This window comes from Lottia gigantea (genome assembly GCF_000327385.1).
Source record: "Lottia gigantea unplaced genomic scaffold LOTGIsca_133, whole genome shotgun sequence".
Lineage (NCBI taxonomy): Eukaryota > Metazoa > Mollusca > Gastropoda > Lottiidae > Lottia > Lottia gigantea.
In genome coordinates this window covers 501,357-520,393 of record NW_008707481.1, presented here as the reverse complement: position 1 = coordinate 520,393, position 19,037 = coordinate 501,357, and the positions used below count along the sequence as shown (strand labels likewise).

At 32.9% G+C, this 19,037-nt stretch overlaps 4 protein-coding genes across 4 annotated transcripts; 2 read left to right on the top strand and 2 right to left on the bottom strand.

The window, feature by feature from the left end:
* Positions 1-1,292: 1,292 nt before the first annotated feature.
* On the bottom strand, positions 1,293-1,589 carry LOTGIDRAFT_101567 (hypothetical protein; the record flags this gene model as incomplete). The annotated part of the gene is made up of 1 exon (XM_009049310.1): positions 1,293-1,589. A coding segment is annotated over one exon (297 nt), but the record flags the coding sequence as incomplete, so codon positions are not given.
* Positions 1,590-2,129: 540 nt separating this feature from the next.
* Positions 2,130-6,162, bottom strand: LOTGIDRAFT_225152 (hypothetical protein; the record flags this gene model as incomplete). Its single annotated transcript, XM_009049309.1, has 7 exons — positions 6,094-6,162; positions 5,410-5,608; positions 4,733-4,965; positions 4,379-4,496; positions 3,852-3,998; positions 3,340-3,508; positions 2,130-2,577 (listed from the first exon to the last, which is right to left on the bottom strand). Exons 3-7 carry the CDS (start codon positions 4,940-4,942, stop codon positions 2,130-2,132), a joined length of 1,092 nt encoding a protein of 363 aa, XP_009047557.1. The 5' UTR covers positions 4,943-4,965; positions 5,410-5,608; positions 6,094-6,162.
* A 398-nt stretch (positions 6,163-6,560) lies between these two features.
* Positions 6,561-10,595, top strand: LOTGIDRAFT_172428 (hypothetical protein; the record flags this gene model as incomplete). Its single annotated transcript, XM_009049308.1, has 3 exons — positions 6,561-7,333; positions 9,456-10,130; positions 10,437-10,595. Coding segments are annotated over 3 exons (1,607 nt in total), but the record flags the coding sequence as incomplete, so codon positions are not given.
* A 314-nt stretch (positions 10,596-10,909) lies between these two features.
* LOTGIDRAFT_139146 (hypothetical protein) lies at positions 10,910-18,992 on the top strand (the record flags this gene model as incomplete). Its single annotated transcript, XM_009049307.1, has 7 exons — positions 10,910-11,039; positions 14,585-14,755; positions 15,012-15,201; positions 17,029-17,190; positions 17,477-17,671; positions 18,034-18,168; positions 18,806-18,992. The coding sequence occupies 7 exons, from the start codon at positions 10,910-10,912 to the stop codon at positions 18,990-18,992; spliced, it is 1,170 nt and encodes a 389-aa protein (XP_009047555.1).
* Positions 18,993-19,037: the final 45 nt, after the last annotated feature.

The window sequence follows — 19,037 nt, the reverse complement described above, 5'->3', positions numbered from 1 at the left end:
AAATGATATTAAAGAGATATAAACTACTATAATATATGTATATATGTATATATGTATATATATAAATATGCTTTTTTTAATGTTTATTTATAAAATCTCATAAACCCATTAACAAACTACAGTACAACAATGATTAACAATTTATATTATAATAATAACATCATATTATCACCACAGTAGTTATAGGACAGATGCATCATATTGGGGGGTTGATTTTAGTCATATATATATATAAATAGTAGAAATGTACGAAATTATAATTCCTTTAAAAATACTTCAAACTAGGAATTTTACCCATTATTTCTATATATGTCTTTTCTATATATCACAGAATATCTTAAAATGATGAGTTGTCATTTTAACATTCAAACGCAGATAATTCAGGACACACATATAGATTTGAAGGCTCAACTGTGAACACTATTACTGAGTAGCTTAGCAAAAAAATTCCAGTTTCTGAGACTAAAGTATGATTGGTCAAAACAATTGCACATCTGTCCCTTTAAAACTAGTCAAATGCTATACGTTGACTTATTAAAAAATAAAATGAATTTTGACATCAGTAGAATTTGAAAGTTAGTTGTGACTCAGCCTCTAACTCTAAGGATGGAGTTAAATAAATCAATATGGTATTTATATTCCAATTTGAATAGATAATCAGTATCATGAACAAAGAATCAAAATCTAATATAAAATAAGTTAGAAACAGTAGGCAAATAAAATACAAAGTGCTTTGGTTAAAAATGACAATATATAATATCAATAACATACAACATAAAACTTTTGGTGAAGCTCTAATAAATAAATATAAAATATAAGAAATGGTTTGGTGAAGATACAAGCCAAAAATATAAATAATACAAGAAATGGTTTGGTGAAGCTACAAGCCAGAAATATAATTAATATACGAAATGGTTTGGTGAAGATACAAGCCAGAAATATAAATAATATAAGAAATGGTTTGGTGAAGCTACAAGCCAGAAATACAAATAATATTAGAAATGGTTTGGTGAAGATACAAGCAAGAAATATAAATAATATAAGAAATGGTTTGGTGAAGATACAAGCCAGAAATATAAATAATATACGAAATGGTTTGGTGAAGATACAAGCCAGAAATATAAATAATATAAGAAATGGTTTGGTGAAGCTACAAGCCAGAAATATAATTAATATAAGAAATGGTTTGGTGAAGATACAAGCCAGAAATATAAATAATACAAGAAATGGTTTGGTGAAGATACAAGCCAGAAATATAATTAATATAAGAAATGGTTTGGTGAAGATACAAGCCAGAAATATAAATAATACAAGAAATGGTTTGGTGAAGATACAAGCCAAAAATATAAATAATACAAGAAATAGTTTGGTGAAGATACAGGCCAGACATATAAATAATATAAGAAATGGTTTGGTGAAGATACAAACCAGAAATATAAATAATATAAGAAATGGTTTGGTGAAGATACAAACCAGAAATATAAATAATACAAGAAATAGTTTGGTGAAGATACAAACCAGAAATATAAATAATACAAGAAATGGTTTGGTGAAGATACAAACCAGAAATATAAATAATATAAGAAATAGTTTGGTGAAGATACAAGCCAGAAATATAAATAATATAAGAAATGGTTTGGTTAAGATACAAACCAGAAAAATAAATAATATAAGAAGTGGTTTGGTGAAGATACAAACCAGAAATATAAATAATATAAGAAATAGTTTGGTGAAGATACAAGCCAGAAATATAAATAATATAAGAAATGGTTTGGTGAAGATATAACTTTGGAACAGCCACAAAAATAATGGTAAAGCTAAGAAATATTGCATAAAATAAGAATATACATGAAACATGCCTTATTATTATATATTATCACTTTCATAAATACATAAATATAATTATACTACAAATTACTGTATATTAATTATGCAGAGTCAATGGAGTAGAATGCAGAGACCATTGTATGGTTCTAAGGAAAATAAAGATCATGGTGAAGTAATCCATGTGAAGCTCTTTAAAAATGTCCTTAGCATGAAGGGTATAATTATGTGTATAGCTCTATAACTTGTGCCTGCTATTACTGAGCTAGTAGGTCAATATTCAAACTTAGATTAACTAGTACAGACTATGACTGTAAATGTTGAACTATTTCAAGTAAAGTGTATAAATTATGATAAGCTATAACACCATTAAAATGATTTGATTCTGACTGGTTGTATGTTACTTGTTGAATTTCGGTCGAATCACCTTTGGCTATTTTTTCCAAGTCTGAGTAACTAACCACACCACCACCAAGAGACAGTAAGATGGCATGTGGTCCACAACAATCCCATTTATACATTGTCTTCTTGCTTAACAGATAAGCACTGGCCAAGCCTTGTGCTGTACATATTAGTTTATGCCCAGCTCCAGATACATATTGGGTCTGATATTTTTCAGCCAATTTCTGTCTAACACTGTCACTTTCACTGGAGCTCAATACAATCAGTTTCTGTTCAAGTTCTATTGGTTTCGATAATGATGATAAATTAATATCACAATAACTTAAACCCCACAATATCTTCTCATTCCAACTGAAAGGAAATACTTATAGACTAGTCATTTCATTCAAATACATAGAATTAGGAATTTTATAACTAAATCCAGGCTGTTTTAGACATTTGAATTCATCAATTCTGCACACTTGACACTTAAGAAACTTACAAAAATACTTGAGCATCAGGATTGAGAGTGGGGGATCTTCAACCCTTTATGCAAATTTTAAAAATGAGGTTTAATTCGCTTGTATCTTAAGCCATTCCAAAAAGCATTCCTGTTGACGAGGTAAAATGTTCGTCCCTTGAGTAGAAATACCAAAAACAATAGGAGCTTTTTTTAGGATTTCGCCATTATTTTCAACCTATCATACTTCTCAGAAAGGGGAATATTTTAGCTAAGCCAATCAGTAACAGTGTTCACAGCTCACTGTCAAAATTTGAGCCTTTAAATCCATGTGTGTCCAGAATTATCTGTGTTTGAATGTTAAAACAACGACTCGTCAATTTAAGATATTCTGTGATATATAGAAAAGACATATATAGAAATAATGGGTAAAATTCCTAGTTAGAATTCATTTTGAAGGAAATATGTGATGTTTTAACATATTTAGTACTTCTGAAGACTATTTACATATATTCAAGACTTAAATCAACCCCCTCCCCAAAATGGCAAATCTGTCCCCTTAAGATAACGCTACTGTTTAAAAATGATTTTCGAATTCACTTTAAAAAAAAAAGATTAGAAAATTTCATTGACAGAAGATGATTGAGCCTTATCCAATAGTCTGACATACTTACCTTTGATTGGTGTAGTTACTAAATGGTTGTATTGCAACACCAAATATGGGTAGTCCAGTTGATTTGAGGAACACACCAATCAAAACTGTCACACATTGTAAACCTTCATCAACAAAGCCATGAGAGTTATATTCCGCTGTTTCACCATTTATAAACTGAGCTGTGGAATCTAAAATTAAAAATAGTGTTTAAAGGGACAGGTTTACCATCTGTTTAACCATACCTTAATGTTTGAATATACTAGCATCATATTAAAATTCTGGAATTTAAATAAGACCTATTCTATATCTAAAATCTAGGACAAACAAGTTAACATGATAGCTTGCTATTTTAAGGTAAATACAAAAATATAAAAATAATCTCTTGGCTGTTGATGTTGACATATTTCCAGTTGCAGTGTGGCTCCCAGAGGGTCAGCTTGTATGAGGCTTTAATAGGTATTTCTTTCAGTCAACAGCAATCTTGTGGTCTATCTTAAATTGGACATTGACTGAAAGTATTTGGTATCTTACCTATTGGATCAATCCAGATACCAATATCACCTATATCTAACGAACACTGTATAGAGTCTATTTTACTATCTGTAACAGGTTCAGTATCTGTATGTAAACAGTGACTTAATAATCCAGCTACTTCATCATCTCCTTCTAAAACCTTTACTACAATAAATAAATAAATGAATCAAAAATTCAATTTTAAATTAAATGATATGTTAAATAAATCCATGATAAAAATAAAAAAAAAAACCATTAATCTGTTTTTAAATAGAATGGAGATAAAAAAATTAGATTAATAAATCATGGTGAATTACATCTTCACAATGTCAATAAATCACAATAATGATAAACATTGTGAAGATCTATATAAATAAATATATTATAAATAATAGAATGAAAGGGAAAAAAATAAAAAGAATTACATTGAATATTGATTCAAATTAAATTAGATTTCAAAAAAAACAATCAAAAATGTTATTTTTGATATTTGAGAATACTACACAATTTGGCATATATCTATCTAAAATGAATTAGATACTAACATAGTAACTGTTTTGTATCTTCAGGCTGATCACCCAATTTAATCACCACAGTCTCACCATTAACATTAGTAAATTTATTGGTTTCTTCACCATGAATATCATCTTCAATACCAGGATACTACAAGTGGAATATATAGAGTATGGTAAATAATTTTAAGATATCTTCATCACGTATCAGGCATAATAATTTAAGCAATTTAATGATAATGTGTTTTGTGGTCAAATGTCTTATCATACATTCAGACATTTTAATTACCAAACATTAACTCAGACATTTTACATCCAGATAATCTAAAATAACAAGCTTACTGGATGAGTAAATAAAACCAGTAAAGAAAACCTCACTATACCCACCTTCAAACTTAAATCATGTCGGACCATTTCTTGAATTAAAACATCAGCTAATGTCTTAAAATCAGCCACAAATCTTTCATTTACTTCTTTACCTTTCTTCTCCTCAATGAGTAATTTTAACAAGGTATCGTTTGATCTTATGATAGAAGCAATATTGGAACCTTTTCTAGCTTCACAAATCACAGAATACATTAACTGTGATAGTAACATCTCAAAAATTAACTATTGATCACCTGTCAGAAACACAAAAAAATGCAGTAAATTATATCTAAGTTCATGCACGTAGATAAATCGAATGTTGATTACCTGGATGAACTTTTTGACAACTAGGCATATATTGAACACTCTTCATGATGTCAAAAGTAAAAACATTAAAGGGGTGGGAGGGGGGGAGGTAGGGCAAAGAATTTCTTAGATATTCAAAGATTACATATTGGAATCCACATGTGATACTGAACAAGTCATATTAATCAGATAAACACTGATTATAGAATAACTTGATACAAATGCAATAAATTAAATCCAATAGCAAAATAATTACTATAAATCAATATGATTTGTTACATGATATTGGAATTGTCATAGCTCCTATTTTCATATAAATACATACAATATGTGCCATGTACCAAAGCACTGAATGCTGTGAGTGAATTAAATAGAATTTAATATAGGCCTACCCTGAACTCCAAGTATTATGATGTACCTGTATGACGCAAAATGTACGACACGCCTCACAGCCCTTTTGTATAGGCTACATATCATATACTTATGTGAATATGATACAACAGTCAATATTGTTGATGGGGTTGACAAGCCTATAAGATATTCTCTTTTGAACTACCTGTAGGCCCAGTAGGCTACTTCTAAAGTCAAAACCTAAAATACAGGCAGCAGTGCTATTAGTTTGTGTAATTTCTCCTTATTCTTTTCAAGCAGAGCCAACACTACAACTACTATGTTTGTATAGTAGATTAAAATATATGTTATAAATTATAACCATATAGATTTATTTTGGTCTCATTCTGTTCATTGTCACCATGGATCATACAGCATTAGGTGTAGATAGGAAGTGAAAAATTTAAAAAGCCTTATGTTGGTGATAACTAACATCGAATGGTGATGCCATAGCTTATATATATGTATGTATAGTATATTTAGGAATACATATTGTTTTAAAACAAGAAAAAAGAATGATAAAGCATCAATGAAAATTCACTAATAAATTATTTTTTTGAAGTTCAAGACCACTCAATAATCAATGTGATAGGCCTATATATTGTGCAACTATAAAATCACTCTATTTCATTCAAGGGCATCTAAACAGACAATACAAAAAGAAGGGACAGGAGACACTATCCAACCGTGAAAACTGTTTGTAAAGAAGAAATCACTTGAAAATAATGAAAAGAATAATTTATTGTATATTTTCATTCAGTGTATGTGCACTACGTCATCATTTCTTGAGTAGAATGTAAACCGGAAGTGGCAGGTTGCAACGAAGGCTCTGAAAATGGCTACAGTAGAGGCAAAATATCACATCTCAATCCTTTGAATATCAAACAAAGTAAATTCAATCCAACGATTTAAAAACAATAACTGCCTTCTATATAGCTGCATCTGCTTCAATAAGTTCCAATTGTGTTGGAATAGTCAGCATATTCATATGAAAATATGATTTAGTGAAACTACTTTTTCTAAAATATTCGGAATATAAATTGAAACATTTCCTTACTTTTTTTGTGCCAGCCAACTGATAAAATATTTTGTGAAATGAGTGATGTGTAGGAAATAGTCCCAGAACAAGGCCAAGTTAGCTGATGCGATTGAAATGCCGAAACACAGCCGTCATTCATCCTCTAGGAAAAAAGAATCGAGACCGGCAGTTTATGGCGACGAATATGATGCTCGATCATATGCGCATTTAGTTCCTGGACAAGCCCCTCCAGATGCTCAACCTACAAGAGAAGCTTCGTCAAGACATAGTTCCCGAGATGGCTCACATTCCAGTCGAAGAAGGAAGTCTAAGAAATCTAAGCACAAACGTTCCCGTGAATCAAGAGAACGTGACAGAGAAAGGACTCCACCAGAAAGCGCTGGAAATAAGTCCTTAGTTCAAGCATATGATGATATTAGCAGTGATTCTGATATATCTGACAAAGTACTTTTGAGAGAGACAGTTCGCTCTCCAAGTCCGATTGCCCCAGTTTCACGATCAGGACACGTTAAAAGTAAAAACAAGAGACGTAGTGTTTCACCTGCCACATTAATCAGGAGCTATGCAAATGATAGGAGTCTGAGTAACTCACCGTCACATGCTCGTGATCCTAGTCCATATTCAGATTTAAATGCAAAACGTGGGAAACAGAAGCGCAAACAGTATTCACCAAATTATGAAAAACAATTTGACGATTCTCGGCCTTCCCCTGAACCACCTCGGGCATATGCTGACCTGCCAAAAGCTTATAGTGCTAGAAGAGTGGCATCTCCAAGTCCGCCTAGGAAATTTACAAAACGTTATGTGTCTAGATCTAGGTCTAGAAGTCCCTTGTTCAATAGAAGACGAGACCGTGCTCACAGTCCAAACTTCAATGTTGGAAATGGGTAGGTAAAATATGTGTGTTATAGTGAGTCTTAGCTTGCCTTTGGGTTGATGAAAATGTTAACTAATGAAAAAAATATTGATTGTAGAATTGATTTTAAAGAGGGCAATTTTCAGTCCGAAAAGTCGTTTTAAATGTAATATCATTGAACCTCATATTTCTATGGACCTGAAGGCATTCTAAGAGAAATGGCATACTATTGAAAATTTCATTTTGAATATTTATTAAATGAGGTACCGGTACCCTACATGGTACCATATGGTCAAATGACTCAGATTTAGTTATCATAAGCTTATTTTCCACATGATAATATGAATTTCGTTGAAATCGATCAATCGTACCTTAGTCTCAGAAACAGAAATTGGTTAGTTAAGCTAATCAGTGGTACCGGTATTTAGTTTTCTCTCCACATTTGAAAGTTGACAGCTCATATTTTCTTAGTCATGTAGATGAGTTCATAAATGGGTTTTTGCATTGACTTTTTTAGAGCATGCACACACCATATTTCTTGTAATAGACATACAATATAGCAGGGGAGGAACTATTGAAGATACAGGAGTAGAAAGTGAAATCTTTAGTTTGAGGAAGATTTGAATGGATGATGCTATTTTCATGGACTTGAAATATTTTATACAATTATGTACATAAATCAATTCTTGAAACGAAAATGCCAATTGTTTCCGTTTAAATCACAATTCATTGTGGATTTTTAGCTTATCCCGCATACACTGGACATATTTCAAATGAAACATTGTGTATGCCACTTTTGCCAAGTTTCAAATGCAATTAAATATTTCAAGTGATGAGATATTACAATAATAAAATAGGTTTTCTAGTAAGGTACACAACAGACTAAATTGTTAAGAAACAATTGTTAGTCCCTTACGTCTGGCTTTAGGCTATATTTTTGATGTCCTTTTAATACGCCCATATCTCTCTATGTGGACGTATATTGTCGGCACCCTTTCGGTCGGTCCGTCCGTCCGTCCATCCATCAACATTTGCTTGTAAACGATCTAAAAGCTAGAGTTTTGATGGAATCAAATGAAATTTGGTATGTGTACACATATTCATTAAACAAAGATCAAGTTCGAATTTGAGCTATTTTTCGACCGTTAGAAGCAGAGTTATTGCCCTTGCCCCAAAATCTTGAATATGCTAAATTACTCTCTTAGTTTTCGACCGATTTTGATGAAACTTAAAATGGATGTTATTGGACCTAAATCGAAAGGTTTAAGAAAGTTTAGTTTACCTCTGATTAAATTTAAGCCTTTTACAAGATTTAGGCCTCTTACGTCAGTTTTGAGAAGTTATCGCCCTTTAACTTCTATACAGTAAGTGCTTCTATCAACATCATTTGTTTGTAAACGCTCTAAAAACTAGATTTTTTGATGGAATCAAAAGAAACGAAGATCAAGTTCGAATTTGAGCTATTTTCGACCGTAAGAAGCAGACTTATTGCCCTTGCCCCAAAATATTTAATATTTACCATCCGCATGCCGCGGTGGGCGTATATGGCTGTGGTCCACTATCTTTTGTTATAAATAATTAGAATTTTATAACATTTACTGGTACTTTTAAAATAATGTTATTTGCCAAATAATGACAAATTTGTTTTAGGTGGGAAAACCTGTTTAATTGATTATCTGCTTACATAGATTTGAAATTTTTCTACCCATCTACATTTACACTGTCAAGCTTTTAGGAACCATGTCAAGCTTTTAGGAACTTCATCTTATACCTTGACTGCCCTCAGCAGAAAGGCTAAATATTGTGACTTATTGTTTACTGACTTGTTGTCAAGAACACTAATTAGCTGTATAGGCTAATTTACAATGCAACCAAATTGCTCCATTTACAAACTTCTGTATTACAACAAAGGTGGCTATTGCTGTCAAGGTAGAAGACAGTTCTTAGTAGTTTGACCTACATAGTACCTACTCTGAGTACTCTCACCTCACAACAGAAGGCAACTGTAGGTCATGCGCTAAAAAGAATTATGAACAGCTAAATTCAGCAAATTGAACATCAAATAATACCCTTAAATGGTAAACTTACCAAAACCTAATGACTGCTTTCCTATTGCTACTCTGTGTAATGCTAATTTGTATTTATCTTTTTAGTAATAAATCAAGAAACAGAAGTCGTTATATGTCACCTCCAAATAGAGGACGACCTATGTCACGTCGAAGTCCATCAAGATCTCCAACCAGACATTCCAACCGTTATTCTTTATCACCTAGTCCATCAGGGGAATCAAGACGTAATAGGAATTCTATAAATCAGTCCACAGTGAAATATCAATCTAGTTTACTTTCAGAAATAAGTAAACACAAACGTGCCAGGGCATTACGCAATGATCGATTGCAGGATAACAAACGATCGTATATCAAAGACAGTCCAGTTACTTCCTCCCGTGAACCCATTGTCATCTCCCCTTCCCCTCCTAAAGATTCTGATCGTATCCCACAACAAAAGAGTCATGCTCTTCCTGAAAGACGAGAATCACGGCCAGAACGCCCTGATCGAATTGATCAAAGGAACATTGATGAGAGAAGGCCAGTTGAGGAGCGTGAACGTAGACCAGTGGAAGATCGCAGAACTATTGAGGAGCACAGACCAGTAGATGAGAGACGACAGCCTGAAGATCGTAGACCTGGTGGTTATAATGAGAGAACAGATGAAAGACGTGGTAATGTCCGTCCTGAGGCTCAAGATGAATCCAGAAGAACACCTCCTAGACGACAATTACCATTACCACAAGTTGTTACCCCAGAATCTAGTTCTAGTCATTATAGGTGAGTTCCATTTAAAAAAAAAAAAAACTTTAAATTCTATTGCAATTTATTAATACATTAGAATCAGAAGTTGCTATTGCTCCCTTGCATTTATCATATCTTCCCACACTTTTATCGTCTGAAGAATCAGAAGCCTATTTAAATGTGTTCCAGAGAATTTTCTGTTATATCTTGGAATGCAATGACCACTTCTTGTCTAGTTGTGATCATAATACAGTACCAGGATTGAAGATGTGTTCTATTGTAATCAGTATCTAGCTCAGTAAAACAAACTGGTTTTGAAATTGTCATAATATTTTATTACAGTGAACGCTCTAGATCCAGAGAAAGAGAACCCTCTCCTAGAAGGCGACGCATTACAGAATTACCAATGCCACCTGTTGTTGATGATCCAGAATATGATCAAGATCCTGACTGTAGCCAAGATTTAGACGATAAAAAAGACCCTAAATTAAAGAGGCCTAGGTATGTTGTAAGTTTGTGGAATTAAGGCCTTGGTTAAAATTGCAATTAAATCTCTGCTTCTATGGTACTTATTTAACATAAAAGTTAAATAAAGCTATGAACATAGCCATGCCTATAAATTCAAAGCCTGCTTATATGTAACGAACATACCGGGCAAACTGCAATATTCAGCCAGGCCTTAAGAATTGGTAGCCTTTTGTTATTATACAGCCACAGTTCATGTTGTGAGAAATGAAATATCTATGACAAAATAATCAGGTTGAGTCTACCTTTTGTTAAATGTTTACATATATATTTACTTATTGTATAACAGGATGTGTTTAAATAGAAAGTATAATAATAAAGGTGACTGGGGAGAGAGAAGTGTAGATGTATTTAAGATATTAGAGATTATTGGTGAAGGAACTTATGGACAGGTTTATAAAGCAAGAGACACCTATACAGGTATGTATACATGTCTTTTATACAATTTATAAGGAATTAACTTGTTGCAGAATAGTTTTTATACGCCCACATGAATATGTGGTTGTATATTGTCGTCGCCCCTGTCCGTCGGTCCGTCCGTCAACATTTCTTGTGAGCACTATAGAGACTACAGTTTTCATCTGATTTTGATAAAACTTGGTGTGATGCTTTAGATTGATAAGATCTCGAACAGCTAATTAGACGGAGTTTCGATGAACAGTTTTTGAGTTATTGCTCTTGACTGTGTAAAAACACTTCAAAATTTGTTTAAAATAGTTTCTGATGAAACTTGGTGTGATCATTGGAATTGATAAGATCTCGGACAAGTTCTAACAAGAGATATTTTTAATGAACATTTTTTGAGTTATTGCCCTTGACTTTGTAAACACGCGTCAAAAGTTGTTTTTTGCCCTTGATTAGAGCTGTGTGATTTAATTGTTTGTTGTATTTGGGTTATTGATATTGATTTTAAAAATCACCTTGCATCGCAAGCTATCTTTTGTCTTGTGCCAGTAAACTTAAACACTGAAGACATTTCAGTACATTTCCAGTCCAGGTCTGTCATGAAATGCAGTACCGTAGTGATGTTCCAATTGTTGGCTACAATCGATTATCGAACGTTGAAGGTCCAGCGATGTTACTAATCGATTCTCAACTAAAAGTCGGCAAACCATATAAAAAGTTTAGTCAGGTTTTTTTTTGTTAATGATATAATGATATATTATTTCTAATAATAATTAAAATTTCTATAAGATTTGGGTGACTAAAACAATGAGATCCTCATAATGTGTCGCACCTTTGATTAATTTTTCTCAAGGACTGAGATTTGGCACAGAAACAAATGAGGCGTGATTGTTACTCTAAATAGTTTTTAGTCACAGATTGTTCTGAATAAGGTATTATACTGAAGTGGATTGTAGACAACATTTCGGGGAGTACAGCATAGACATGGCCTATTTGCAAAAATTCATGCTTCATCATTTAACAATCGAAAAACGAAACTTCTCTTCTTTTGTAACCAAATAATAACAACTTATAAATATCAATTTTCGCAAGAAATACAGCAAACCCAAGCTTTAAAAATTATCGGTTAGTTTGGAGAATCTACTCGTGCAACCTTGAAAATTTAGACCCAATATCACGGGAATTAATGACAAATGCAAGTATTTCATCACTTCGAAAATAACATTAGAAATATCAGAAGTATAAGAAAAGCCATTATTGAAGAAATATTATAAAAGTGGACATGACATGTAATCCTATGGTGTGATGTAGAGTCACTGTTGTGGGAAACGGCGACATTACTGTTCAATATTATGGTGTCTGCGTTATGCCAACTTGTTGTTTTTTTTTTTCGTCCAGACAAGATGTGCGTTATTTACAGCGACAAATTTTTCAGATTTACTCGAGTGTCAAAGGGATGCGCATCGCATTGATATAAGAATACATTTGAGGTTAGAGAAAGGCTACAACTGTTGTATTTATTTTTTGTACTAGTATTAAATTACAATTCAAGAATCAAAGTTTTTTTTATAACACTACTGTATAACTTATTATGTCTCTCTGATTATTTCAATTAATCGATTATTATTTTCATCCGATTGCCCATCACTTAAATGAAGGGACTTATAGGTGCAAGGACTGTCGCACATGAGGCTTAAGTATTTTTATATGCCCATAAATGAGTGGTCGTATATTGTCGTTGCCCCTGTCCGTCGGTCCGTCTGTCAACATTTCTTGTGAGCACTATAGAGACTACAGTTTTCATCTGATTTTGATAAAACTTGGTGTGATGCTTTAGATTGATAAGATCTCGGGCAAATTCGAATTTGATGCGTCGAAATTTGTTAAAAAAAACTACAGTTTTCAACCGATTCTGATGAAACTTGGTGTGTTCATTAGAATAAGATCTGGGACAAGTTTTAACTTGACGCATTTTAGATGAACAAATTTTGAGTTATTGCCCTTGACTTTGTAAAAGCGTGTCAAAATGCGTTCATGAGCACTATAGAAGCTACATAGTTTTCAACAGATTTTGATCAAACTTGGTGTGATCATTGGAATTGATAAGATCTTTAACAAGTTCTAACTTGAAGCATTTTCAACGAACGGTTTTTGAGTTATTGTCCTTGACTTAGGAAAAACGCTTCAAAATTTGTTTGTGAACACAATAGAGACTACAGTTTTCATCTGATTTGAATGAAATTTAGTGTGAAGATTTTTATACGCCCACACATAAGTATGGGCGTATATTGTGGTTGCCTTTGTCCGTCCGTCCGTTCACATTTACCTCGTGCTCACTCTACAGGCTACAATTCTCTATTGATTCTTTTGATCTTTTGTATGTGTGTCAATATCATTATGAAGATGTGCACTATTGAATTTGGTAATGATTCGATGATTTTCTTGAGAGATATCGAATAATAAAACTGATATCGCGTTCGTTGTTTTTTCTTAATTTTTTTTGCTCATGTTCACTCTACAGACTACAATTCTCTATTGATTCTTTTGTATGTGTGTTAATATCATTATGAAGATGTGCACTATTGAATTTGGTAATGATTCGATGATTTTCTTGAGAGATATCGAATAATAAAACTGATATCGCGTTCGTTGTTTTTTCTTAATTTTTTTTGCTCATGTTCACTCTACAGACTACAATTCTCTATTGATTCTTTTGTATGTGTGTTAATATCATTATGAAGATGTGCACTGTTGAATTTGGTGATGATCCGATGATTTTCTTGAGAGATATTGCATAAAACTCTGATATCGTGTTTTTTTCACTTTTTTGACTTGTGCTCACCCTACAGGCTACGATATAGAGTTTGTTTTACAGTTCACATTTAGCTCTTTATCAAGCTGCTGGTGGGCGTATTCGCTTGTGAGACTTTTTTCGATGAACGGTTTTTGAGTTATCGCCCATGACTTATTACTTGTTATTGAGAATTATTGACATTGATATTTAAAAATTTTGTGGAATTACTCAACATAAATAACTGACATATATATATATGTAATTGAATTCAAACTAATAAAATTTCTTCAATATGAGAAAATTGGTACTTTAGTCACTAAAGACTGTTTTATCATTTCTGACAGCTGCCAGCGGGCGCATTGTTACCTTGCCTTGCAAGCTATCTTCTTATCTGAAGGCCTATAGAGTTTTTCAATGTCCTCATACCTGCATCACTTATAAAATCTTAAAGCATCAGTTTTACCAGGATTGAAGCCTTGTTCATGTTTTGTCAACCAATCTTAGTGCTATCCTAGAGAAACAGTGTTAGAAGATTAGACCTTAGGATATCCTAGTGCTAAGATCATTTGAAAAACACTTGGCCAGGATCTCAAGTCCAGTGTGTCATTGTCACCTAATGATCCACACAGATTCCAGATTCCCTTCCAGCCTTACACAAGAGAATAATTGATGCTTCCTTGACAGAAGAGCAGACTTTTGTGTTGCTATACAGGATATCTGGATTTATTTTTGAACTCTTATATCACTGTATTATTCCTCATTTCAGATGACTTTGTAGCATTAAAGAAAGTACGTTTAGAAAATGAGAAAGAAGGATTTCCCATTACAGCAGTTCGAGAAATAAAAATTTTACGTCAATTAAATCATCCCAATATTGTCAATTTAAAAGAAATTGTAACAGACAAACAAGATGCTCAAGATTTTAAGAAAGATAAAGGTAAGTGCTTGTTCTGATACTGTTTTGAAATTTGAAGCTATCACTTTCTTTGAATGATAGCTTAGATATGACCTTGCCAAAGGTGATTTATTCAAATCATATATATTGAATATAAGGTGTTTTATTAGCCATTAACCTTGATTTGTCTTGTAGCTCTTTCAATCAATAGTTGAATGTCAAGACAATCCCATTGGTCAACAAAAAGTAAATTTACTACTCTTATTATAATACAATATAAACCTGTTTTATTTTTCAGGAGCATTCTATCTAGTATTTGAGTATATGGATCATGATTTAATGGGATTATTAGAGTCTGGACTGGTAACATTTAGAGAGGAGAATATAGCTTCCTTCATGAAACAGTTATTAGATGGTCTGTTTTACTGTCATACAATGAACTTTTTACATCGTGATATCAAATGTTCTAATATTCTACTAAATAATAAGTAAGTTGACTTTTCCTCATGCTAGAATAAGCCAAAGTTATAATGTTGTTTATCATTTTTATATGCCCACATTATAATGTGGTTCCGTCCGTCTGTCCGTCCGTCTGTCCACAATTGGCTTGTGAACGCAATAGAGACAACAGTTTTTATCTGATTTTGATGAAATTTGGTGTGATGATTTATATTAATGAGATCTTGGACAAGTTTAATTTGACGATATTTCGATGAATAGTTTGTATTAAGTTATTGCCCTTGACTTCAGAGAAACTCATCAAAAATTTGTTTGTAAACGCAATAGAGACTACAGTTTTCATTTGATTTAAATGAAATTTGGTGTGAATATTTATAATGATGAGTTCTTGGACAAGTTCGAAATTGGCTTTCGATGAAGTGTTTGTGAGTGACTGACCTTGACTGAGGAAAAATGCGTCAAAATTTGTGAATTCAATAGAGACCACAGTTTTCATCCGATTTAAATGAAATTTGGTGTGATCATTTATAATGGTGAGATCTTATTAAAAATTGAATTTGACGATTTTTCGATCAACGGAATTTGAGTTATTGCCCTTGACTTAGTAAAAATGCATCAAAATTTGTTGGTTTGTTAACGCGATAAAGGTGACGATTTATGTCAGAATTTTATTAAATTTTTTGTGTTTGATTAAATCAACAATATCTTGCACAAATTGAATTTTTGGTATGATTTGACACAAGACTGCCTTTGATATATGATATATATAAAATGTATCAGGAAAGTGGGCGTATATTGCTAGGAAACCACTGGTTTGGTTATGACATACCTACAATATCAAGCAACTTCAAATCCATTAGTGATCTATAAACCATTATCAATCACTGAATACAGAATACTAGTCCATGGATATGACAAGTATGATATATTTGAAACAGGTTATTTAAGTTTAAGTTTAACCCTCTACAAAACATTTTGAAAATTAGGAAAGAGGTAGCAAACTTTGAAATTTTCCTTTTTCATGATGTGAGTTTTGAAGAGAAATAAAGCAGTTGATAGCCCCAGATTTTGGTAGGGAATCATATATTGTTTGCGTATAGCAGGCCTGTGCAACCTTTCTGAATCGGCGGGCCACATTTGGGGGATGCGAGTAGGCCGTGGGCCACGTAACCAACTATCAATAAACCTTGGAATTAACAATGAGAAACATGCAATTTTTTCAAGTCATTTATTTAATAATGTATTTCAATGTGCATTGCAAATAACAGACATATTTGTTGTAAAATCACTGTTTCACATCACACTTATTCAATGATATTTTCATGATCAATGAGAGGTTTGCAATTGGATACTTTGAATAACTTTGAAGTAGCTACTCTCAGCTACTCATCTGTCAATGAGGTTCGATGAGGTCTCTTCATGAATCCATGAATCCCGTTTTGCTGAATAATGGTTCGCAGAGATATGTTGAATAATGCCAATTTTGACGCAACAAATCTCTTGAAATTGGGGAAACCGTCAAGATTTTCAGATAATGGCCTAGATAAGTGAAGGTCAGACCTCGTTAAGGATTTGATTGGTTGGATTCACTTTGATGTCGTACTTTGATATCAGAATAGGCAGAGATAATCTGCGGGCCACACCGACAGTGAAAAGAGAAAACGAATCATTTGCTTGCGGGACGCATTTCACTCAAATATTACATGAAGCCGCAGGCCGCACTAAATCATCTCGCAGGCCGCCGTTAGTTGCACAGGCTTGGTGTATAGTATTATTAAAATCTCTGCCATGTGTCTTTATAGCCATTAAATCTTAGTCTGTCAAGGTACTTATTAACCTGTATTTTGTTATAACAGGGGTCAGATAAAGTTAGCTGATTTAGGATTAGCTAGGTACTATGATGCTGAAGATAAAGATCGTCTATATACTAATAAAGTTATTACTTTATGGTACCGTCCACCAGAACTATTACTAGGTGAAGAACGATATGGGCCAGCTATAGATGTCTGGAGTTTAGGGTTTGTAACCAATTTTAGTTTGCTTATGTTTCATACAAAATGTTTAAACTGCAAACATAATCCTGATGTAGCAAGTGAATAATTCTGAATATATATTTAGGAGTATTGGCTTGATTAAACATGTATTTGTTTGAGAGTTAAATGAAGGAAGAGTTTATAAATGAAGGTGTCAAATAACGTTATTCTAGAAAATTTGATTCACAATCCTGTTACCTTGTCACATGTCATCAGAAGAGCTTTGTCAGACCATAGTCTGTAACCATTATTTATTTAATATTTTTTCCAGATGTATTCTGGGAGAATTATTCACAAGAAAACCTATTTTTCAAGCTAATCAAGAGTTTCCTCAGTTGGAACTAATTAGTAAGACTTGTGGCTCCCCTTGTCCTGCTAATTGGCCAGATGTTATCAAACTGCCTCTCTTCCATACGTTTAAACCTAAACGTCAGTATCGCAGACGACTTCGGGAAGAGTTCGCTTTGTAAGTATGAATTCTATATTTCTGGTATATTGTAAATCTTGTATAAAGTATTGTCCATTCAACCAGCATTGTGTACATCCAAACTGCAAAATTGTTATATTTAAATGAAACTTTGTCTTTCAGTAACAGGTAAGTATGCCAGTTTCTTTATGGCTTGTCATTTCTATCTGTTTCAGAAATTTTAGGATTTAAGGCCAATTCACATGACATATATCATTTATACATACACCATTTTACAGGCCCCACCCACAACCCAAATTCTTTTCCAGAACTATCGCCTCCTGATCTCTGTAGATTTATACATCAATGTTAGTTATTGAACATTATATTTATTTGTATGTGAAACTATATTGAAATTACAGTTTGATGCCTAAGCCGGCTTTAGATTTGATGGACAGAATGCTGGATCTGGATCCATCAAAGAGATGTACTGCTAAGGAAGGGCTGATTAGTCCGTGGTTACGGGATGTTAAACCTGAATCCATCCCACCACCAGAGTAAGTCTACAATATCTTTGTATTTGGGCAAAGGCAAGAAACTAATATGGTGTCACAGTATATAGGTGTGTCAAGCTGCGTTTGATTTGAGCATAAAGCTCAGTACCCTTGTAGTTTCATCCCAGTTAACTGGAGGAAATTCCATCCATTCATTTATTCAAATGGGAGTTTTCAAAAGTGTAAGTCAGTTGCTGCCAGACACAGTGAGATTTTTCAATCTTCATAAAATCGCAAACATTATTTCACTTAATTCATATTATTAAGCATCACATTGAAACTAAGGTGGCCCAAAGAATTATTGGTATGATTTGAAGAAGAGGGAAACCTGGGTCCTAGAACTTAAATTCCTAATTTGACTGAGAAATAAATTTAGTGTTCCCTGATTTTAGCAAAAAGTAGGATGTAAAACTCCATTTCATTTCCTGATTTTAGCCTCAGATTTAAAATAAGATTAAAATGAGCAGTACTGACAAGTTTTTATTTACACATATTCTTTTCTTGTCTTGACTTTTTTTACCATACTAGTAGTTTAACAATGGAATTATTTTTTTCGATTCTGATTTTCCAGATGTTATGCTTGGTGTTGGTGTTGAAATTTTGATTTATTCTTATATAATTTTATTACATTATCTTTTAGTTTGCCTAAGGATCAAGATTGCCATGAACTATGGTGTAAAAATCGGAAAAAATTGATCCGTGAAGCCCAGAAACGTGGAGATAACAGCTATTTATTGAGTCCAACACGGACCGCCAGTGTCTCTAGTGCTCAAAGTAGAAGTTATTCTTCCCACGGTGGTGATCATCCATACAAGAATTATTGTTGATTTAATATTAGACTAGTTACTAGTTACACTAATAAAAAGACCATT